The sequence below is a fragment of the Passer montanus genome, unplaced genomic scaffold, assembly GCF_014805655.1.
Source record: "Passer montanus isolate IOZ18808 unplaced genomic scaffold, ASM1480565v1 scaffold61, whole genome shotgun sequence".
NCBI classification, from domain to species: Eukaryota; Metazoa; Chordata; class Aves; order Passeriformes; family Passeridae; genus Passer; species Passer montanus.
Window position 1 is genome coordinate 3,851,306 of NW_024371149.1, and position 23,113 is coordinate 3,874,418.

The 23,113-nt window shown below is 45.0% G+C and overlaps 1 protein-coding gene across 7 annotated transcripts in view; it reads left to right on the forward strand.

The window, feature by feature from the left end:
• The window catches only part of NDST2 (N-deacetylase and N-sulfotransferase 2), a 126,697-nt gene extending 103,950 nt beyond the window's left edge, over nt 1-22,747 (forward strand). For all 7 annotated transcript variants that reach the window (XM_039727267.1, XM_039727264.1, XM_039727266.1 and 4 more), the window contains 12 exons: nt 5,795-5,882; nt 6,043-6,197; nt 7,693-7,878; nt 8,282-8,410; nt 13,481-13,663; nt 14,466-14,562; nt 15,648-15,771; nt 17,246-17,420; nt 17,639-17,809; nt 19,168-19,277; nt 20,724-20,826; nt 20,981-22,747. In XM_039727267.1, the coding sequence (XP_039583201.1) occupies nt 5,795-5,882; nt 6,043-6,197; nt 7,693-7,878; nt 8,282-8,410; nt 13,481-13,663; nt 14,466-14,562; nt 15,648-15,771; nt 17,246-17,420; nt 17,639-17,809; nt 19,168-19,277; nt 20,724-20,826; nt 20,981-21,106 (1,647 nt within the window). In that variant the 3' untranslated portion in view covers nt 21,107-22,747. The remainder of the gene's footprint in view (nt 1-5,794; nt 5,883-6,042; nt 6,198-7,692; nt 7,879-8,281; nt 8,411-13,480; nt 13,664-14,465; nt 14,563-15,647; nt 15,772-17,245; nt 17,421-17,638; nt 17,810-19,167; nt 19,278-20,723; nt 20,827-20,980) is intronic.
• Nucleotides 22,748-23,113: the final 366 nt, after the last annotated feature.

Below are 23,113 nucleotides of genomic sequence, written 5' to 3' on the forward strand. Positions count from 1 at the left end.
AGTCTTGCCCCCTTTTCTACAAGTTTTATGCATCCATGCACATATGTCTTAGTTCATCTCCAAGGTTTTAGGACTTCAAGATGTTATGTTTTGTATGTAGTATTTAAGGAAAAGGCTAAAATTTTCTTCGTTTCACTTCAATGTCCCTGTGCTTTGAAGTGTTGAAATGTTCTGAAAGAGAATTTTTTTTTCTTGTTTTCCTTTTGTGAAGGATCACAATCTTCTCTTGGTCCCAAGAAGGTCTTACATCCATTAGTCCAAACCAGCGGAGATTCAGAGATTCTCACCTCCTGTGGTGATTGTGCAGGCTACAGACCCATGTGGGAAGGCCGGATAGGTGGCCAAAGCTCTTGGGACCAAAGGCTGCTCACTAGTGATGTTAAAAACAAACCCAGACAAGATTATTCCAAAAGATGCTTTGTTTGGGTTTTAACAGGGTGAAATGGAGGAATAATCTGTGATCAGTAAGCAGAGAATCTCAGGCAAAGCAGATAAAACCCAGATTTATCCATTTAAAAGAAGCTCTCTGATTGCAAAGCCATGTGAGGTTAATGAATTTTTATTTTTTAAAAGCGAGAAATAACTACATGGATTTTTTGATAGTCTCTCACCATGGGGAGAGAAGGGGATATAATAGCAACAGAACAGCTGGCATTTCCTTTGGCCTTTTATATGAAAGCTCTGTTTCAGGGCTGATATCTCAACACACAGCTCCTTATCTCAAAGCTTAGATTACAGTGGTCAGGGTAGTGGTTTGAAGACTGGATGTTGTGTGAAGGTATAAAATTGGCTCTGCTGTCCCAGTGAGCCTCTTTGCCATATGCGGGTCCACATTCAGAGACCTTCCCAGACAAAACGACTATTAAAAGAAAGCACTGAATATAATTTGATCAAATGCATGCCCATAGTACATGTCTTACACAAGAGAAATGTTTTTATTTGTGATGCTTAAAGGGGAGCTGAATAGCTTTCTTCTTTAACAAGAAAAAAAAGGAATTGTGCTTGCTTTTACTTTAAAGATGATAACCCTTGAGTTCCTGTTTCTGCTGAAAGGCTGCAGCAGGCAGGAGCTTGCAGTCCTCAATAGAAGTGGAACAGTTGGAAGTTGCACAAAGAAAATGTTTTTCCTTTATAGAGTTTACCAGAGATTTGAGCTGCACATAATTAACAAAACTAAATCTCAGAGAATCCCTTCTCTTCTCAATTTATTCCACATTCAGTCTCTTCTAAAATCATAATCCTTGGAATTTACCAAACCTCCATGGAACTGGCCAACAAAGACAAGCCGTTTCTAATGCAAAAGGATCTGGCTTTTGTGATCCTTTCTGGTCATCTTTAGGTATGAGGAAAGAAGATTAAGTAGATGAGTTTTTGCCTCTTTTGCTGGTAATCTCTGCAAGGCCATAAATAGTGTACAATCATTGCAAGTGAGTCTGAGAGCAAGCTAAGTGAAAACCAAGGACAGTAATTTCATTTTGGATTATGAATGGTGAGGGTGCAGAAGAGAGAACCTAGTGAGGGTGACTGTCAGCCAACTCTTGCCTTTCTAAATCACAGAGGACGATCTTACCTGCAATTGAAGTACTCAGCAATTTTTAACTCCCTGATTCTAAGACTGTAGGGGAGGTAGACATACCAGTACCATGAGAGCTTTCTTTTTTGCCAGTGTTGTTTTGAGCTCTGCCAGTGCTACTGCTGGCTGGTAAGAAAACTGCAGAGCTCCTCTCAAGAGCACGCTGCCTGGGGCAGTATCTGCCAAGACGGTGTTCTGCCACATGTTCCTGGTATGATTTGCATGAGCATTGAGAAGAGGCTGCAAAAGCACTCAGCTTTCTTCCTCTATTTTTTAATCATCTCTTTCTCTTCATTTGCCCATGTATTTTCTTAGAGTCATGTTTTCTTCTTTTCTGAGCATCTGATTCTCAGCCTTATTTCCCTATTTTCTTTTGCCTCTTGTTAGGGGGAGCTGAGATAGGTGACATTTAGGGTTTGTGTAAAACAGCTAAATTCTCCGCAAACACTTTGGAAAGTAAAAAATTTCTTAGCTTAAAAAGCAGAGTTGCATTAAGATTTAGCCCTGTATTGCTCCAATGCCAAGGACACCCTGTTATCTTAGAAAAGGATTTGGCCCTAAAGAAGCTCCCAATACAGTCAGAGTGCTGTGCCTTTCCCTGATTTCTTCCTCACTCCTAGAATGAGGAGAGATTTTATTTTCCTTGGATGACATCAAGAGCTTGTAGTGACAGTAGAGGAAATATTTTCAGATCTGTCAGTGAGATACAGATTTTTAATCCGCAACAAAAGGCACATTTTTAAATGGTTTTCCCCTAACATTTGCTTAGAAGTAAATATTTATTGTAATTTGATATTATTAAAAAGCCCTTTTAAAAATGATGGGCATTGAACATCAGAGCGAAGCTTAGACATTTTTACCATTGTGTCCAGAAATGTGCCTTGGAATGTGGTTTTCTGTCACTTGGGCCAGCACCATGGCTGCCACAGTTAAGTACTAAAGGCCTCCAAAAATACAGGTTGTGCATGGCAGTGAATGCTCTGATGTGACAAGCGTGAAGCAGGTCTGGCCTTGATGTGGTTTTAGAATTCCTGTGGCCAGTGCTGGGAATCTCTTTGGGGACCCCATCAGTGCCTTGCTGGGGTGAGCCTTCCAGAGCTTTAGCAGGGAGCATAGCTGGGGCAGGGGCTGTTCTGGCTAGTTAGTAGGCAGTTGTATCTTGGAAGGCTTTTTGGAACAAAAGATAACAATAAAATACAAAAACAGATAAAAAGAGATACTTGGATGGATCGAGGGGCAGTTTTTTAGGGGAATGAAGTCTCCCTTTTAGAGGTGGGAGATAGTTTAAATTCTAGCCCTCTCATCCCATGTGAGCAACTGAACTTCTTAAATATACAAATGAAGATCTGTTCACATCTGGCTGGCTGTTTTCTCTCTGAAGGGGTAGCCTGCTCCACAACTCCTGATTGCCTTTTGTTTGAGTCTTAGAGCATATTATGGATACAAAAGAAGTACCACTTGAAGTTAGATATGGTTAGTACTCTCATATTCATCTTACTTTATGAAAGAGTGCAGAGGGAAGTGCCATCTTCCAGCCTGTTCCCACACCTGCATTATTGCACCTTACAGACCTCTTGGAACCAGTGTGGAATCAGGGAACATGGAATGCATAAGGTGTTGAAACAAATGTTCACATATTGGCACCTTAGTCTCCTTTATCCTGTTCAGGGGAAAGCCATTTCTTCAAACCTGTGCTGTGCCACCTTACAGCTGTGACTGTGACACGGAGCCAGCATCACCAAGGGATGGCACACGATTAACAATAAACTTGCCAGAAAGCAGGACTTCATAGGACTCCACAGTCTCTGAATTTCTGGGGCCCCCATAGTTCCTCCCTGTTCCTTCCCCAGACACAAAGGATTGCAGCCTGCTGGAGCAGGGCTTTTTGGGATTTATTCTCAGACAGATGTGTTGTCATGGTAACCCCAGCCAGGCTTTAAATCTCTTTCTGTGTAGAGGAATGCTAAGCCTCTTAACCGCTGTCTTTCCTCCCACCACTTTCCTACTCAAGCTTGGGGAACTGGATGTGCCTTTCAGGGCAGCAGAGGGAAATGTTGGGGCTTGGGACAGCTCTGGAGAAAGAAAAGAAAAGAAAGTGACACTTTCCTGTCTGAATTACTGGGTGATGTGTTCAAGGTGCTGGTCCCAAATTTGAAGTGATCTTGTAAACCATCATCTGGACAGAGAGATGTTTTTCTGAGGAGAGATGCACAGCTCTTAGTCTGTGCTCCCTGAAGTGTGGGGTGAGTCCCAGTGTCTTGCTGGGCTACATAAAGGGAACTTGACCTCCCATTGCCTGTTCTGGGTCTTGTACTGCAAAGTAGGCTTCAGCCATCAGTTTTGCTGTCATGTCACTTTTTAAAAGCACTGTCTATATTTGTGATAGGTTCTGGAGATGTCACATGCCTTGCATTTATCAAATTACTGTTCTTGGGTGGGGACTGATGTAAAGATGTGGTAGGCAAGTGGCCATTTAAAAGCTGAAATCTTTGAAATTTGTCCCAGGCTGCTTTTGGCATCAGTGTTGCATGGATGTGGGAATGAGGAACAGGCAGTGAAGTGTGTCTGTAGGGAAAAGTCTGAAAGCTTGGTTCCCTCAAAGAGAAGCATTGAGCTTGTCTTGTAACACTGCACATGTAATCTGTCTGTGCTCCCATCCTGCCGTGGCAATGTAAAACCACTCAGCATATGTTTGAGGTGAATGGGGGATTGAAGTGAATTATAGAAGCCATTTTTAAATTAATGTGATGACCAGTGGTTGGTTAACACTGGTTTGATATATCAGTGGCAGCAGTGATTTGTCAGGTTATCCATAAGAAGTTGCTGTCAAGGCACCTCCATGGAATGAGAGTCTGCCTTTGTGAGTGCACGTTCACTGCTGAGGGAGTGGTGCACCCAAACAGTGCCTGTGGAGTGTGAGCTGTGTGAGGGCACCTTGCAGTGCTGTTCTGTGCTCCTTGGGCTTGGGCAAGGGCAGCTGATACAGGAAGATCTGTCCATCTTCCCTACACAGTTTGGTAGGTCTGCGTGCTTTCCCCAGAGTTACATTCCATGTTTCCTGTGTGATTGCATCCAACTAAAGTCTGCTGTTGAGAGGTCATCCCCTTCACCTTGGTGCAGCCACGGATCCATTGCTTTCTGAGAAAAGCTATTAAAATCTAAATAGCCCAGACAAGGACTGAGTCTGTCACCTGCCAACAGCCCTCCTGCCATCCCCTGTTTGCTTGGGAATTCTCCCAGAGGGAGATGCACTGGTGACAATTCCCCAAAGGATACAGGTAGCAGCAGAGTGTTCATCTCACAGCTGCTCTCTTTTTATCGTTTTCCAGCAGAAGAAATTTGACTAGAATTAATTTGTGTCCTACTTGTCTGTGACACACTGAGCCTCTGGGGTTTGGTTTTTGGTTGGGTTTTTTCTGTCAAGGCTGTGTGCTGTCTTACTCTGTACCCTGCTGGCCCCTGAGGTTCGTGGTACAAGGCGCCTTCCCTTTGGTAAAACCAATTACTTGGGACATTTAAAATAATCACAACTGAGCATAAGAGGACCTGTAGGAGATGCAAGGATTGTGCATGTTGGCTTTCCCAGGTTTTCTTCCCAGAATCCAGGAAACTTTTTCTGCTACAAAATTTTGGCACTTTCAAGGGAGCACAAAGTCAGGGAAACCTCTCTGCTGTGGCAGGACTCATTGCATGGGTAGTTCTGAGAATCCACCTTTCCTCTCTAAATAAAAACCCCCTCCCTTTGGATCACTTAGTTACTGTTCATTATATTTTCCTTCATCTGTGTACCACAGGCTGCCCCATCCTCCTTTTCACTAGCACGTAGACTGAGAAGGGGCAGAGTTTCATTAGCCAAGTCCCAGCCAACATGGGTGAGGAAGGGAGCATTGAGGCTGAACCTGTAGTGAATCTATTGCTTTCAAGTGAGATTTATTGTCCTTTTCCCTTAGGACAGACACTCAGGGTCCCTCACATTGGAGTGGAGGGCATGATCTGACCTTGGTTTTAAAGAGGCATTATTTAGTACAGCAGAACTACTTCAAGTAAAGGCTCTGTATGAGGAGCACTTACCTGCTCTGCTCCACTGCAAGGGAAACAATGCCTAAGCCCCATCATCTGTGATACCTCTTCAGACTCAACTGGGCACCAGTAGAACACAAAGACATGTTACAGAGGAAAAAATATGAATGTGAACATTTCTTTTTCCTTTTGTTCAAACAGGCTTTACTGAGTACTCAGAGTAAGCTGAGAACTTTAGTCCCAAATTTCACCTTCAACCTGGGCTTCTCAGGGAAATTCTACCACACAGGTAAGCCCCTGACACTCGTTTGTCTCAGCACCTTGGGGTGTGTGTCGTGTGTAATGCACTAGAGAGAGCATGACTGTTGGAAGGGGCTTAGCCACTGCTTTTAAACATTGAGCCCCTCTTCTGCCTTTTGATTTTGCACTTCCTTTTCTGCTTTCTATAGGTACAGATGAGGAAGATGAAGGGGACGACATGCTGCTCAAGCACAGGAAAGAGTTCTGGTGGTTCCCTCACATGTGGAGTCACATGCAGCCTCATCTTTTCCACAATGTCACTGTGTTGGCTGAGCAGATGAAGCTGAACAAGCAGTTTGCTGTGGTAGGGAGCATTGCAGTTTATTTACTTTACAGTGCTAATCCTTAAACATTTTTCTCCTGGAATAGCTGTTTGGACCACACTGAACCCAATACTAATCTAGTATTTCAGCTGCATTTAAGCAAGGCAGTTCTGGAAGTTCAAATTGATGTGTAGCTCCTGCTTGTCTTGAGGCAAGAAACACCATTCACATGCCTGCCTGTTCCATGGGAAATATTTCCCAACACCTGCATGGCCCCAGGCACCTCTGCTACATTCCAGGGTGCAAATCCCAAGGCTCTTGTTTCCTGAGGTGTGAACTTGTAGCATTGCCATCCAAATGCAATTAATTTACAAACTCTGGCAGTGAGCAAGCATTTCCTTCTCCATCCTTATTTAGTATGGTTCTGTAAGGAAGTCACCTGGTTGGTAGTATAAAATGTCTGCTAACAGCCCTTCTTCTGGTCTTCCAGACAATGTCAAAGGAAGTTACTTATCTAGGAAGCACAGAGGAAATTCCCTGGGTTTTGGCAGAGGAGGGGGAAGCCTTGAACATCCTGCATTGATGGAACAATGTCTGTTTAGTTCTTACAGCTCTGAGTTGAATATAGCATACATGTTTCACTGAAAAGAAATGTCCTCTTCACCTCTAGTTTGGTTCTTTTGATGTTAATCCCCTTGGGAATAACAGGCTGCTGTCTTGTGTTCCTGTGACATACATAGATTAGGAATGATCATGAATGCAGAGCACAGTCACAGCATTATAGAAACAATTTAGGCTCCTCCTTTTCCTGGTTAAATAACAATGCAGTCTTTTGCAAAGAGAGACAAAGCACAGAACACAATTACACATATTTAACATAAAACAGGCTAGCAGTCAGAAAAGGTTATTGCTTCATTTAGGGGCTCTGGTTTTATCATACACCACCAGGGCAGAGCTGTCATCATTTATACGGTTACCAGAACCATGTAGTGGAATTAAAACCCAAGAAATTCAGAAATTTCGTGTCATTTTAATGTAGTACCAGGCCCCATCTCTTCACCTGCAATAGTCTCTTGTTCCTTGCCTGCTTTTCTTTGAATTGCTAGAGAAAATACAGATCCCAGTCATCTTCCTTTTCTTTATATCAGTTAAGGAAATTTTGTTCTTCTCTAGTGACTCACATCTAGGCATTGTGGGAATGAGATGTGTCACTTAACAGCATTGATTAGTTTGTAGTAACCAGGGAGCCTTACCTGAGGGTCCTGCATTAATCTGATCTGTCACAGCTGCAAGCTACAACACCATTCTTACAGCAGCTGTTACCAGTGCTGAATGTCCTTGTTGGTACAGAATCGCCCTTCTATTTCTACAGATGCATAAAGGCAGAAGTACGAGCAGTATTTCAGGTTTCCCAGTCCAGAGAGTTTTCATGTTCCTCTGTCATCTTGCTCCAATTTGGATGCTGTTGCTAAATATGATCCTTATTAAGGCTATTAGTTAAATACCGAATTATCAAGCTGTATATTCTGCTTCCAGGAGCATGGGATTCCCACAGACTTGGGCTATGCTGTAGCCCCCCATCACTCTGGAGTTTATCCTGTCCACACACAGCTCTATGAGGCATGGAAATCTGTTTGGAGCATCCAAGTAACAAGCACAGAGGAATACCCACACCTACGGCCTGCCCGGTACCGGCGTGGATTCATCCATAATGGAATCATGGTGAGCACAGCACAGCCCACTTGCCTGCCCAGGGAATGGTCTTCTCATGACCTGCATCAGAGACATTAATCTTAATATCACCAGTGTTTCCAAAATCCGTAAGTGAGGCAAAGAAGAAAAACTTGGCTAAGGTCAGTTCTGTGTTTTTCAGAACAATTCAGGGGTCAGTATGAATGGAGAGCTAAACCAAGCCCATCCAGACTGAACTGAAATCCCAGTGGCTTGTTTGCAGTGTGATGAGTTAAGTGGTTTGCAGAGAGGAATAGCAAGAGTCCTCTGCACCTATGTCACTTACACCCTTTACTCTTTATATTGATCCATAAAGTGCTGCTTTGACTCATTCTCACACAGATGCTGCTGCATCTGCCTCTTGTCTAACTTTGCTTTTTTCTGATATTGCCAGGTTCTGCCTCGACAGACCTGTGGTCTTTTTACTCACACTATCTTCTATAATGAATATCCTGGTGGCTCAAAGGAGTTGGACAAGAGCATTCGTGGTGGTGAACTCTTCCTGACGGTGCTTCTGAACCCAGTAAGTTCATCTGAAAGGGGAATTTGTGCACAGCTGTCCCAGCTTATGTGCCTGATATTGGAAAGGACTAGATATTGTTGAGATTGTGTCACCTCCATCACAGTGTGGGTATCTCCAGTGTTTTGCTAAGGAGATGTGAAATGGAGGTCCAAGGAAGTGCTTACTGGGTAATGGTGCTTTGCTTTACACGCTGCCAAGGGAGCATCAGTATTGAGTGTGTCAAGGGCTGCAACCCTGAGCAGACAGAAACCAGCCAGGGTGACATGCTGACCATGGGCCACAGCACAGGGGGTCTTACCTGGGCTGCTCTGTCTCCATGAATCACACGTGAGATGTGCCTTGCCTCCTTCTGTTCCATGCACATCTGCTTCCTGCTGGCTTCTCCCTTGGCTTAATGATGAGTTCTGTTCACAATAATTGCTTTTGCTGGGCTTTCATTATGAAGCCTACTCCCCTTTCTTTCAGTATGCAAACAACTTGAAATTATTTCTGTGTTCTGCTTTTGTGATATAGCTGTTACACTAAGGCTTTTTTGTGAGATATGGGTCTAAGAGAGGTGTTTCTTTTTCTTTCACTACTTGACAGTTCTGTTGAGCCACTAAGCAAATGTAGAACCTTCAACAACCTGCAGTCCCTTCTTAGAACTGTGGACTGTAAATCACATGAGTGTTCTCCCTTCCCACTGAGGCTGGGATGGTGTACTAGGAGGCAAGAAACACAAAGAAACCTGGTCATTTTTAGAAAATTCTGAATGGATAGAATTAAGACATGAAGTTTGGTAGCCCTTTCCAGTCACAGATCACATTCCTATTTCTGCTTATTAGCTGCAGCAGGAAGATATGCTGCTGTTTTTGTTCAAACAGTAAATTTCTCAGTTCCCCACCTGAATTTCTTTCTTATAAAGCTGATTTGACCCACAGATGCTTGTCTTCCATTTCTCTGAATAGCCATTGCTTTGCAAAGTTTATACAATCATTTTAGAATGTCTGTCTTTGTAGTTACTCCTGAATATAATAATGCTTAATCTCTTCTTACGACTTCCACATTTCTACCACTTCCTTCTCCTTTATACATCTTTTCCACCAGTGCCTGAGTATGGACAAGGAGCCATGCAGGCAGATCTGAGAGAAAGTATGTTGGTTCTAGCTGGTTTCCTAGGGGGGAACCCTGGAGTACCAGTGCCAGTCCTTGAGTACGTGTTTGTGGGGTTTTTTCATGTAACACCAGTGGCTCTGTTCACCACGATGCTTTCTTTCATTCCCTCTTTCTTTTGCACCTTGATTGCAGGGTTGAATGTGCAGCTTTAGCCACTTTTGGTCTAGGCTGCAGAAGACCAGCAAATCAGAAAAATCAGATTTTTCCATCAATGACCTTAATTTTTCCTTTGTCTCTTGCTTTTTCTAGTGTTTAGTAGAACAGACAGTTAAAAAACCCTCACAGTGTGCTCTGGGTGCACCAGGCAGACAGGCTGTGGTTTACAGACAGGCCTGGTGTTACTGAAGGTTAGCCTGTGACCAGCTCTGGCCTGTGGAGGATCTGCAAAGAGCTACGGGTCTATGACAGCCCCAGCTAAAAAGCTGTAGGAGGTTGTACTTTCAGGTCTGGAAGCCAGCCTTCTGTCCCTATTGCCTGAGACAGAATTGTTTTCTTTACACACCACAACCAAACCTTCCTGCTTACTCCAGATAAAAGTCTGGAGTAAGGAGGAGGTTGTTCTTTGCATTATTGCCTGAGACAGAATTGTTTCTTTACACACCACAGCCAAGCCTTCCTGCTTACTCCAGATAAAAGTCTGGAGTAAGGAGGAGGTTGTTCTTTGCATTACGTACGGAGTGATCAGTCAGATGGGAAGAAACTGCTTTTTTCTCTTGACAATTTCTTTTCTGGGCCTGTGTTCCCATCTGCTGGGTGAATTGCAATTTGCCCCACTCTGTAATTGTCAAATCTTGAAGCAAGCAGAAACAGCCTCTGTGAAAGTACAGGCTATAGGCTTCTCCTGGAAAACCAGTTGCTAAGCTGTAATCCAGAGATCTTTACTGATCTAGGAGGCCCTGCCAAAGAATTAATAGAAATATAGTATCTAGAAATACCCATTAGAATTTACTGATAAAATGTGATGGTCAAACCAGCTGGCAGTAATCTGGTGGCAATTTGATCCAAAAACAATTTAGGAAAATTGTGTTCTGGTACAGGATGAGCTTATTTGCCAGATTTACTGTTGGCTCTTCATGGTGACTTAAAACTCTTTCAGGCACCTTCGGATGCTTCCCATGTTTACACTTCTGCTTCCCTTTGGCAGTGTAGCATTTCTCTGTGTCCAAGCAGAGTGCTGTGCTCTAAGCTCCTCTGGTGTTTGCACAGTGACTCAGACCTTGCATTCCTCCCCTTGCTGATAGAGCCATCTCAGGGGCCTGATAGAAAGCTGGCCAGCTCTGCAGCCCCAGCAGTGATCCGTAGCAGCTTTTTCCAGTCCTTTCTGGTGCTTCCAGCTCCCATTAAGTGACGTGGAGGAATCTCCAAGCCTGTATGTGTATGATTAGCTCCACAGTGCAAACAGGAGATGTTTGATCTTCTGACTAGTGAACAAGGTCTGATGTCAGAATAGCTGTTGATCCTGAGCACAGGCTGATTGTTTCTCACAAACACTTCTGCTCACACTGAGCAGGCTGGTTACTGCTGTGCCCACAGCTGCTGCTATTGCAAGGGTGCTCATACCCTTCTGTTTCTGTATGCTAGGCTCTCTGGGACCTTTGCTTTCATCTTTCCTCAGTGTGAAAGAAGGGAAATCACAGCACACTGACAGTAGAAGGGAGGGGAGAGGAGGGGGGTGTTACTTCCAAGTCAGTCTGCAGTCAGTGGGTGTGGATGGGAGGGAGGCAAGGAGATGGCCCTTGAGTGTAGCTTATGTCAGAAGCAGTGCTTGGAGCTGTTCTGGCAGCAGTAGCTGTGATGGGGCAGAGCAGGCTGCCAGGCCTTGTTAAACAGTGCACATGTTACAGGCTGTGACTGCACACTCAAAAGTCCAGGGAAATGGCTCATCAGCTGGGTTTGCCTTTTCTTCTTCCAAATCCAGTTGCTTGTGACCGTTTGCAGGTGGTAGCATGACCATTTAACTGGCTGTGTGAGCCATTTTACCAAATGTAGTCAGTCTTGAGACACAGTTGCTGACTTGGAGCACATGCAGGCTGGTTTATTTTTTGGAAGTCTTGAAGGGGTCCCAGGTGGTCTCCTTTGTCCTTCCTGCTGCAGTATTTGATTTGTGCCAGTGAGACAGACTCTTCATGCAGCAAATTTTTCCTCTCTGTATTTCATCAGCAAGTCAAAGGGATGAGGCATATTTTGCTGTCACAGAACCTCCCTGATGTCTCCCAGAAAGGGGCAAAATACAACATGAGATGCATCCTTCTGCCACCATGCCTTGCAGTTACACAGATCTTTCTGTCCTCTGCTCTGTGTTGTATTTAGCACATCCTCCTTACATAAGAGCACTGAGCACATGCTGCTCTTTGAAGTGTAGGTGCCAGAGCCTGTCTGCCAGAGCCTCTCTGTCAGCTCAGTAGGGAACCAGAAGTGAAAAACTCTCAGGCAGACAAACATGATAAATCTTGATCTCCACTTACTTTTCATGTGTCCCAGAGTCCTACCAGTGTTTTATGTTGCCTACCCAAAGATGCTGGGTTGTGAGCACCTTATGGACAGAATTAGATTTGTTTCATACAGTCTTTCATACAAAGAGCTACTTTCTATCAGTACCTCTTCTCTTGCTGAGACCAGCCCATGGTGACACTGGGCAGAAAACTGAATTCAGACTTGCTCAGTGCCAGCAAATGTCTTCATCCCAAGACCATCTGTCTCCTGCTTCCCCATTTTGCTCTTTTCCCACTGTGAGTGGGAAAGCCATTCCTGCCCCCTGCCAGGGAAGCCTGTCATTGCCTCCTGACCTTACCTGGTGTCACCAGAATTGAACCCAGGACTGTGCAGCAGTGGTACCCCTGCTGTGACTGAGGCCGTTTTCTGTCCCTGCACTTGCAGACACTGGGCAAGGAGTGCTAAATCAGCCATTCCTCCACTGGCCTCAGTGTTCTGCTTCTGTTTTTCTAACTTCTAGCCAAGGTGTGTGTCTGGCAAAGTGCTGTTGTGTTAAGAGCATGTTACTGAATTCCATGGGACATATCAAAACCACACACTAGAGTTAAGCTGACAAGAGTCTTTCGTGTTCTTTTCCAAAAGTTAAAATACTGAAAAACTGACAGGAGTTTCCTGTATCTGCTTGAGGGAAGAGATGGCTTGGCACAACAGAGATAGTGCACAACCTCCTGAGACAGCTGCCATGGCTGTTGAGTGCCACTTTGCCCAAGGATGTTAAAGCTTGGGAGGATAGTTTTCAGGGGCTACCTGTGCTGAAGGTTCTTGCAGGCTAAAACGTACCAGCTGGTGTCTGTTTCTAGGACAATATCCTACTGCAGTGTCTGTTTGCAGTCCCTGTCAGATCCCCAGACACCCAGTTTATTTTTTAAAGTGGGAGTTGCCAGTTGTTCCTTTACATTTGAGATGTCAACTCCAAAGAGAATGAAAGCTGATGGGCTGTGGGCCCAGGAAGGACTCCTGTGACAACCATCCCTGTGCTGTGTGGCCTGGCCTGCAGTGTGGTACCCCCTCTCTGGCCTGCTGCCCTGCTGTAGCAGACTCTGCAGCTCAAGAGGTTGCCCTGGTTGTGCCTTGGGGAAGAAAATGGAAGCCCCTGTTTTCCCATGAAAGAGGCTTTGCAAGGTTTTTGACTAGTAGGGAGTTACTGACTAAGCCTCGTTCACCAAAATGTCCTAGAGCCACTTGAATGGCATTTTGAAACTGTTATCATGACCCTGCACCATTCCCAAGGATTACTGAGAGGTTTGTGACTCTCCTCTCCTGAGTTCTTCTTGTCTTCCAAGCACTGTTTCCTGACAGATGGATGTTTGTCAGCCAAGACAGTCTGAGTTGTGAACAGCTTCTTGCTGACCATGGAATCAAGCTAGGCAGAAGGAGTTCTGTTACCTGATTTACCAGCATCCCATGTCTTTTTATTTTCAGATCAGCATCTTCATGACACACCTATCCAACTATGGGAATGACCGTCTGGGATTGTACACTTTTGAGAGCCTGGTCAAGTTTGTGCAGTGCTGGACCAACCTTCGCCTGCAAACATTGCCTCCAGTCCAACTTGCAAAAAAGTACTTTGAAATCTTCCCACAGGAGAAGAATCCCTTGTGGCAGGTGAGAAGGCAGCTTTTACTGCTCCTAGTGATTTTGTAAGATGTGTATCCCACATTTGAAGTGTAGCAAGACTGCTGATCCAGAGTGCAGAGGGGTAAAGCATAAAGCTTTTAGGTTTAACTTTTGTGGCTTCAGGCTGCCTGTGGCAAATGGCAAGGTGGAAGGGATGGGGAGTAGGAGCAGTAGGACACGGTCACAGTGTGAGCGTAGGGACAGGGATTGACTGTCATACATGACCAGGGGCCAGCTTGCAGGCATTTAGTCATTAAAGGGCTTGTATTAGAGCAAGCTGCTGTGAAATGTAAAGTGTGCAAGTAAGAGCCCTGTTTGGTGCTGGAGGAGCTTGCAGGCATGTTAATGTGATTAATCTCAAAGTAATTTCACACTGCAGAATTCATGTTCATTAAATAAAAACACGCTTATTCCATTTTATCCCAGTGCAGCAGCTCTCTGCATGGTAATGAGCAGATGAAATTAACTGAAGGTGATAGAGTTGTCTGTCTGCCAGAAGTTCACAGATGCTGAGCTGTGCTGTCACGGTGGCCCAGCCCAGTATGGCTACATAGGACAAGGCCTGTGGTTAACACTCTCAGAGGGACTTTGGATCCCGTGTCACTGGAGCTTTTGAAAATAGTCCCCGGTGTTTTTACTTAACACTTGATGCCTGGCAGAGCAGCAGTGTGGCTCTGAAGTGTTCTTCATATGCTAATAGCATTTTCCCAAGAGGACTGGCCCTTCCAGCTTTTCCTCCCCTTGCCATTACCTTCTGTGGTAATGCTTAATCTCATCATTTGTGCTACAGAATCCCTGTGATGATAAAAGGCACAAGGATATCTGGTCGAAAGAGAAAACATGTGATCGACTCCCCAAGTTCCTCATCGTGGGACCTCAGAAAACTGGTAACGTGAATATTGTTATACAGACTGTGGCTTCCATCTCACTCTTGCAGAGAGCTGGAAAGGTCCGTGCTGTAGATCTGTATGGCTGCCCTTTGCACTTTGTCAGTACTCTTCCTCCCTGGCACTGTGCTTGGCTTGCCCAAACTGTTTTGGCTTTCCATGTAAGCTCAGAGAACCTGTGACCTTAGTGTGTCACAAACAGGCTGTCAGCAGGACTAAGCACACACACTTAGCAAACGTTACAATGAATGTCCCCTAGTGCTTTTATTGCTGCAGATCTGTGTACCCACTGCATGCTCCATGTCACTGTCATTGGGAGGGAGAGAAACTCCTTTGTCTGATCTCTGTCACCACCTTTTAACTGCTTTGGCATTGTGGTTGGCAGTGACATAACTGTATACACTGTACTGATGAGGTCCTTTCTAGGCTGAAGAGAGCAAAATCTCTTCAGCTAAGCCAAGTCTTCAAGCCTTGGCTTTCTGTGTAATGCAGTGCAATAGCAGTACCAACAATCCACAGCAAGTGGTGATCCTGGACTTGGAAAAGCTTGTCCCAGGAGAGCTGCTGTCCCCTGGCTGTCACTGGGAAGCTCTGATGGTGTGTGTGCAGCATGAACCCTCCTGTATCGTGACCCAGGCTAGTTGCAGGTGGCTCAGTAAGAGTGGGGTAAAGAGAAACATTTGCAGCAAAGGCAGGACAAGGCATCTCTGGTGGAGTTCTCACCCCAGGACACTAATGTAGTCTCTAGCACACCTCCTGCCCAGGCCACCTCTCATGTGGCAGGTTTGCATCCTGCCACTTGACGGTGTGGCTGTGCCACTGGCATGGGAGTAGCTGGCGTGGGTGGCAGATGCCTTGTAAAGGAGGCAATTCAAATCGGCTGCACGATTTCAAACGTGGATTGAACTTGACTGAGTAGTGCTTGGTGTCACTGCGGTTGTAACCTGCATGAGTTACGGGGTTGGTCAGCTACAAAGCAGAGGAGTGTGCCCATCTGGGAGCTGTTTCTTGCAGTGTAGGTAAGCCTTTAATTCAGCCAAAGCATTATGTGTGACCCAGGTCCCATTAACTGGTTCCTGTTGCAGGCACAACAGCTGTGCACTTCTTCTTGACCATGCATCCAGCTGTCACCAGTAACTTCCCAAGTCCTTCCACCTTTGAGGAGATCCAGTTTTTTAATGGCCCCAACTATCACAAAGGAATTGATTGGTAAGAGATCTGACACATGTTCTTCTGTGATATGGTGCACACATGTTGCCTTCTCCCAAGTCTCTCTGTATGTCTGCCTCATCCCCCTTAGCAGCTTCTCTGTTTCTGAACAGCTGTTTTCCTGCATTGTTCAGTGCATGCTTTCTGTTTTCCTGGTAACCCAGCTGTGTAGTCCCAGGAGCAGCGCAAGTAGTTTCTCATTTTACTGACTCTTCTCCAGGAGAGTTGTAGGTATGATTTAGCTTTAAAAATTCAGCAAGTCTTTGTTGAATGCACTGCTGTCATGAAGTTACTTTTACTTTGACATGTAAAACAGACAGCAGTGTTCTCATTACAAAGTTCTTCATGGTTTCAAAGTTAAAACACATTATACTGGAGGGGAAAACCTCCCTGCTATTGTTCTCAGGCCTTGACACTTAGAACCGCCACTGTGCTCCTTGTGCTGACTCCAGTATCCACATGTATACCTTGGTGTTTACATGTAGAAGTTTCCACCTGGCAGGCAAATTCTAGCATCACCATGACACTATTATGCCACTGTGTTTCTAGGGAGAGAAAGTTTAAAGGTGTTTCTTAGTCAAAGCAGTAGCTTTGGCTGACAGTGGCCCTGGCCTCCCTTGTGTGTGGCTCTGAGGGCTGGCTGTGTGGCACAAAGACATTCTGGGATTTTTTTTACCCACGAGTTGTGGGAAATGGACTTCTCTAATCATTTAGGGGACTTTTGAAAAGACACTGGAAGATGGTTAGTCCTTGAGCAGAGCTCACAGAGGACAAGCACTACAGAGCAGTTGCACTAGCTGAAAGGATAGAAAGTGATGGCTTCTGTGCACATCCCCTGGGAAAGTCCTCCAGATTGATCTAAGTGTGGCATCACGTGCAGGGTAGAATCTTTGTATTTAACACGGAATTTGTGTTTGTTGTACAGCTTAGATTTGCACACATCAGCTTTCCAGTGCTTCACAGTCCCCTGCCTGCCTTACCCTCTTACCCTGTTAATCAAATATCTTACAGTATCCATGTTACTCATTCAACAAGCTCCTGTGAGACAGGGCAGAGCTCTTTACCCTGTACCTCAGCTAGGGACTGAGGTACAAAGAGACAAATGCTTTAGACAGGTTTAAGTGAGTGGTTGGTGACAAGGCAGGCAGACAGTTCTGACTTTTGTAAAAATGTCTTCCCTACTAAAGCTTGCAATTGGGACCTTGCCCTCAGGTTTTTCCTTCCACTGCCCAGGGACTTGGGGAACACACTCTCAGCAAAATACTTTCTTACCTTGTATCATTTCTCAACTTTCTTTGCCATGTGCCACCACCACTTTTTGAATCACGCCTCTGCTATGTCTGCACTCCTTTGCATTACTGGAGAGGTGCAATTTTCTTGTAGCTGTGTCTGTTGAAGAGGAGTAAGGGCATCATGGGGCTGTGGCTTTTCTTGTTGGGCCATGCTGCTCACCAGCATCCCATCTGTTTGGCAGGTACATGGAATTCTTTCCCATTCCTTCTAATGCCAGCACAGACTTCATGTTTGAGAAGAGTGCCAATTACTTTGACACAGAGGTGGTACCAAAACGTGGTGCAGCCCTGCTGCCTCGAGCCAAAATCATTACTGTTCTGATCAACCCTGCTGACCGAGCCTATTCATGGTATCAGGTAACTTCCCTGTGCTGTGCCGGGGTAAGGGCCACAGAGATATTTCAGCAGGGGGAGGAAGAAAGCCCATGGATGTGCTTCCCTGGAGGAGGCAGGTTCCCTGCAGGGCGTGGACAGATTCATGTACAGAGGCATTGGTGGGTGGCTGTGCTGAGTCATCGGGGTCTGCACAAGGCAGAATCGTGTTCCTGCTGCTGAATTCAGCTTGTGTTTTTCAGCACCAGCGTGCTCACAACGACCCTGTGGCGCTCAATTACACCTTCTACCAAGTGATCTCTGCAAAGTCCCAGGCCCCGCAGGAGCTGCGCAACCTGCAGAGCCGATGCCTGTTCCCCGGCTGGTATTCCACTCACCTGGAGCGCTGGCTGACGTACTACCCCTCTGGGCAGGTAGGAGAGCTTCTTCTGGAGCCCCTTGCACGTTTAGTGTAGAGGAGAGGGGAGCAAACTGATTCATGAGCATGTGCTGCCCCCATAATTTTAATTTTACCTTCTTTCTTGTCTTTTGGAACAAAAGCCACTACTTCCTTTCTCCTGTTATGAGTGGGTAAGAAATCAAACTTGAATACTCCAATTTTGCACTTTATTGCATTTGTAAAAGGAAATGAGTGCACGAGGATACCACGATCTCCTAGAAAGCTCCACAGTACTGGGAATTTCAGCAAAAACAGCAATGTTAGCACTCCCTTCCTTTCATCTTGGCAGCTTGCAGTCCAGTGACCCTCTTCAGGCTCAAAAGGTCTTGAGCCACTTGCTGTGGTTTTGTTGCGTTACAGAGAGGCTTGTGGACTCTGCCTCTTGTTAGTTCCCATGTTGTGAAGCCTTTAGCTGTCTGCTGAAGGGAAAGTTCACTGCAGAGATGTCAGGATTCAGTGTTTTGTGTATAAATTTGCAAAAATGCAAATGAATAGATAGTGTAGACTGTTTTGGTCTCTAAATTCTGAAGAGGTTTCTAAACTGTCTAAGATAGCTATCTATCTATCTATCTGTCTATATGTCTATCTGTCTTTGTCTGTATAGAGATATATGTGATTACTGTGAGTCAGGATACGTTTTTTCAAGTTCTTTCTGTGGCTGGGGTTATTCTTAAGACAGTCCGTAATCTCCAAATAAGAGACCAAATCCATTTGGTCTCTTATTCTCTGCCAAAACAGCAGAGCCTGAACTGTACATGACAGATCTGTCAAGACTAAAAGAGACATGGTAAAGTATTCTTAGGCTTGTATCTCATTGCCTTACTATTCCTGGAGGTTATTGCTGTGTGTAATGATGGAGCCAAACACACACCTCCTTGTTCTTACTGCAGGTCAGTCTTCAGTTCATGTGACTATTGCTCCGTTCTGTTTTTTGGAGTAGATAATTATTAGCACAAATGTTGTTCATTGTCTATGAGACATGCAACAGGAGAATACCTAGCACAATGGCTGGTGACAGCCCAAAAAAAAAAAAGGGTTTCCAGAGACAATCTGTACATGCTGCTCCTGGGCCCTCGCGCTTAGTTACAGGGCATTTGGCCAAAGACAACTTTATTAAGCAAGCCTGTCATGATGTACTGTTATATGGTATTTGTGGCCCATAACTTCTCTATCTCTGGTGACAAATGGGCTACATCCCCCCACTGTGTTGTTCTAGAACAGACAGATTTTGGCTGCCTGTACACACAGGCCAGGGCAGCTGGAGATGGAGAACGCTCACAGGTGTCAGTCAGCACAAGCTGGCAGAGGCTAAGGCAACTGTTCTCTTTTCAGCTTCTCATTGTGGATGGTCAGGAGCTGAGACACAACCCTGCCTCTGTAATGGACAACATCCAGAAGTTCTTGGGAGTTACGCCACTCTTTAACTACACCCAGGCCCTCAGGTAGGGAAATAACTCCATTTGGGGAGGATGCTTTCTCAGCCAGGACGCCCGTCATTGAAAGAATATTTTTTTGTCTCTGATCACAAGATCTGCCAAGATTTCACAGTTATGCCTAACCCTAAAATTAGATTCAGATAGCATGAGATGCTTTGTGGAGACTGGAATCACACCTTGGTGTTTCCTGAAATTATAGGGGAAGGACAAGGTTCTGACACTGTAATGGAGAAGAATGCAGTTGTTTATGCAGTAACTATGATGTTTTTTCCATTTGGTCTTTGTATTTCAGAAAAGGTGCTGGAATTACTAGCACTCCTTATGCTTTCTGTTATACCTGTATCTGTAAAAAGTAAAGGAGGTATGATAAAAAAATGTGTGACAATCTGCTCATATCTTCACCCAGATGGAGATTAGGGCCACACTGCACAGTTTTGAGGTGAAGAGCCTGTTATTAGAGATGATGTGGATTTGACAGGTGCCTAGAGCTGTCTGAGGGAGCATTAGCAGAGGCACCATCCCCCTGCTACATTTACAGGATGTTACTGAGCCGTGACTCTTGCCCACACTGCATGTACAGTTAATGTGACTACATTAAGTGCTGTTGAAGGTGTACTGTGGCCACACCAGTGTTCAGTGGAAACTCTGCAAGCCCACTGAAGATGCTGCGTATGGTTCTTTGCAGCTGAAACCTGTTTTCACATCTTCTCTGCTGTCACAGCCTATGCCAGCTGTGGTGGGATGGTGGGTGGGGATGCATGCATGTAGACACAGAACAGTTGCCCTTTTCTTTCACAGTAAAGAGAGGACAAGTAATTCAGTTCTCCCCCTACAGCTGTTTCCAAAGGGGTAGCACACAGCTCCTCAGGGGGGAGCAGATTTAGAGAAATGTCAGGTTACTTGAAAGCTTCACTTGCTGCGGCACATGTGCTGATGGTGAATGAGCAGAGGCAGAGGTACTGCTGGTACCCCTCAGCCAGGATCAGAAAATAAATGGGATTTGTCAGCTTGCCTCCAGTTTCCTCAGGGAACTTGCTCAAACCTCAAGCTCACCTTCGGCCAGCTGAAGGGACAGACCAGGCCAGATTGAGACATGGTTCCCAGCATTGCCTCATGCCTGAAAAGAAACACTTGACTCTTTATAAACAGTCAGGGGATTCTCTAATACTCAACTATAGTGAGGAGATTTAAAATAATTTACATACACAAAAAAATGGATTATTATCTTTCCCCTCAGCTGAACAGACAAATTGTGTAACCATATTACATCTGAAATTTGCACAAAGCTGAAACCATCATGTCTGTAATAGATTTCTTGTCAAAGTAGTCCAGTGCTAAAAAAATCCAAGGAACAAATATCACAAAATAAATAGGTAAAGCACTGAAAATAAAATAACTATGCTGCTAATTTGGTATGTGGCTGTATCTTTCAAAGATAAATGTCTTTTTCAGATTTGATGAAGCAAAAGGATTTTGGTGCCAGCTGCTAGATGGAGGAAAGACTAAATGCCTAGGAAAGAGTAAAGGAAGGAAATATCCTGATATGGATTCCTTGGTGAGTAGCTGTCTCACATCTCTTGGCAACAAGAGAAGTAGAAACATCCCAGCAAACCCTCATGGATTTTCCTACCATCTGTCCTGGATGACCTGTGGAGCATGTGGTGAGGGTAACATCTTTCATGCTGATGTGGTCTTTTTCTTCCACACAGTCACGGCTCTTTCTAAGAGACTTCTACCGGGAGCACAACATTGAATTATCCAAGCTGATGAACAGGCTGGGGCAGCCCCTTCCAACCTGGCTCCGAGAGGAACTGCAAAACTCCAGCTGGAGCTGAGAGGGACTCCCCGGCCCCCAGTGCCATTGGGATGTGTGGTGCTCCAACCTGTGCTATGATGCCATCTCCTGTCAAGCCAAAACAACTGGACAAAGGAGCAGAGAATGTGCATGTGGAGTCTTGCCCCACCCTTGGAAAGGGCTGCTGCCCTGACACTGCCTTGGGGCATAGAGTGCAGGTCACATTCTTGAGTATTAATGGTGTGCTACTACAATTCAACTTTTACTTACAGGAAGGATTTGAAATGCCTGCCCTTCTTAGAGCAGGGGAGGGAGCAGAGTTAAGACTTTGTGTATTTTTAAATTACTTTTCTCAGTCTATGAAACAGGCACGAGCTGGAGTTAATCTATTACTCCTCTGAGCCCAGAAGTAAAGGCTGAAGAAGGGAGACAATTGAGCCCACTGCTGAGAAAAGAGCAGCAGCCTAATAAAAGGGGAATCTAGTGCAGTGAAGCCCAGCTTTTATCCATAGTCTGTTTCGCACCGTGAGGTCCAAGAACGCCTTGCTCCTGCCCATGCCCACTGCTTACAGTGCCACTGCGTGGGGATGGTGGGGACTGCGAGGACAGGGAGGGACAGGTAACCTTGTTTCTCCTTATCTGCTGTGCCTGGGGTGTGATACAGTGTCTGGTGACTCTGGTCAATGAATTGCTTTGTAATCTTAGAGAAAAGGTTTGCCACATGTGGCAAAGTTGCAAGTATTTCTCTGCAGGGACTAAAGACATTTCAAAAGATAACCAAGGAGCAGTAATGTCCCTGTAGAGCACTTGGGAAGTGTGTGTAAGTGCAGCACAGCAGTGGGGGGGAGGCAAAGCTCAGGTATTGTAAAATAAGGCTGATGTTACAGCTGAAAGCAGGCAATTCAGTTCCCCATGTCTGATCAGCTTAAAAAAAAATCCAACAGTTCCAGCGCCCCTACCACATAGTCCAGTTGCTAGCATTGTTTTAATCTTCTTGCACACTCACAGTCCAAGGAGAAAATGAAAAAAAAAACAGTTAAAAGTAAGTATTGTTAAGGGACGGCTTTGCACCAGAAGTGGATTTCTATGCCTAAAAGGGGTTTCTGCGTATGGTAAAGTAAGTACACTAAGGTACTTTGTCTCCTCCTGCAGTTACTGGATAATTATTCTCAGAGAAAATCCTCCATCTTGGTTGTATATATTTTCTTTGACCCCTCCTTCCCAGGCACAGGTGGTCCTTGGAGAGTGCTGCAGAGGGGCAGGATCCACATGAAGTTATGGAAACTTCCACAACTGTCACAAGCCACTTCTCTGTCATCCAGAGAAGTTGCTTCAACTGAGCTTTTCCATTGAGCCTTAGGTATTGTGTATTTCAGAATGAATGGTGCATTTACCATTGTATGTAAATGTATATAGTATGCAATATAGTATTTTATTTCATGTGCCCTTGGAAAGGGTTATTTTGTGCAGCCAAAAAACTGATGGAAAGACTAGAAACCCCTCTCTCAATCCTGTTAAGAGAGAAAAGCCTAACTTCCTGCACTTGATTCATGTATAGCATCATTCACATTGAATGATAATGAAGAAATTCTTGGCTCTCGAAGCTGAGCACATGTGTCTCAATAAAGGCTAGAAGTAGTAGTAAGTGGAGATTCAATAAATGTACTACTTATTTTTCTTCTTTGTGATGATTTGGAGTGGTGTCATGGCCCCTACACTGGTACAAGATAAGAAAAACTGGAAATCCTCCTCTAGGCCTTAAAGCTGGTATTTGGAAAGGCAACAGTGGTGTTTGACTTACATTTGAAACAAGGTAGAAGCAGTGTGCTACAGCTTGTAGCCAGCCTGGAGCTTGAGATTCATTCTTACTGGTTTGCAACAGTGGTGACTTTGGGGCCATTCTTGGCTCCTGCAGTTGTTTCCAGCTGCTGCGTCTGCCATAGCAGAGTTTGGCTCTGTCCCTCCTGTCCAGGTGTGCCTGGCACAGCAGCCCTTACAGTAAAAACTGGAAGGAAAACATGGTTTGAGTAGTCATGTTTGTGAGAGC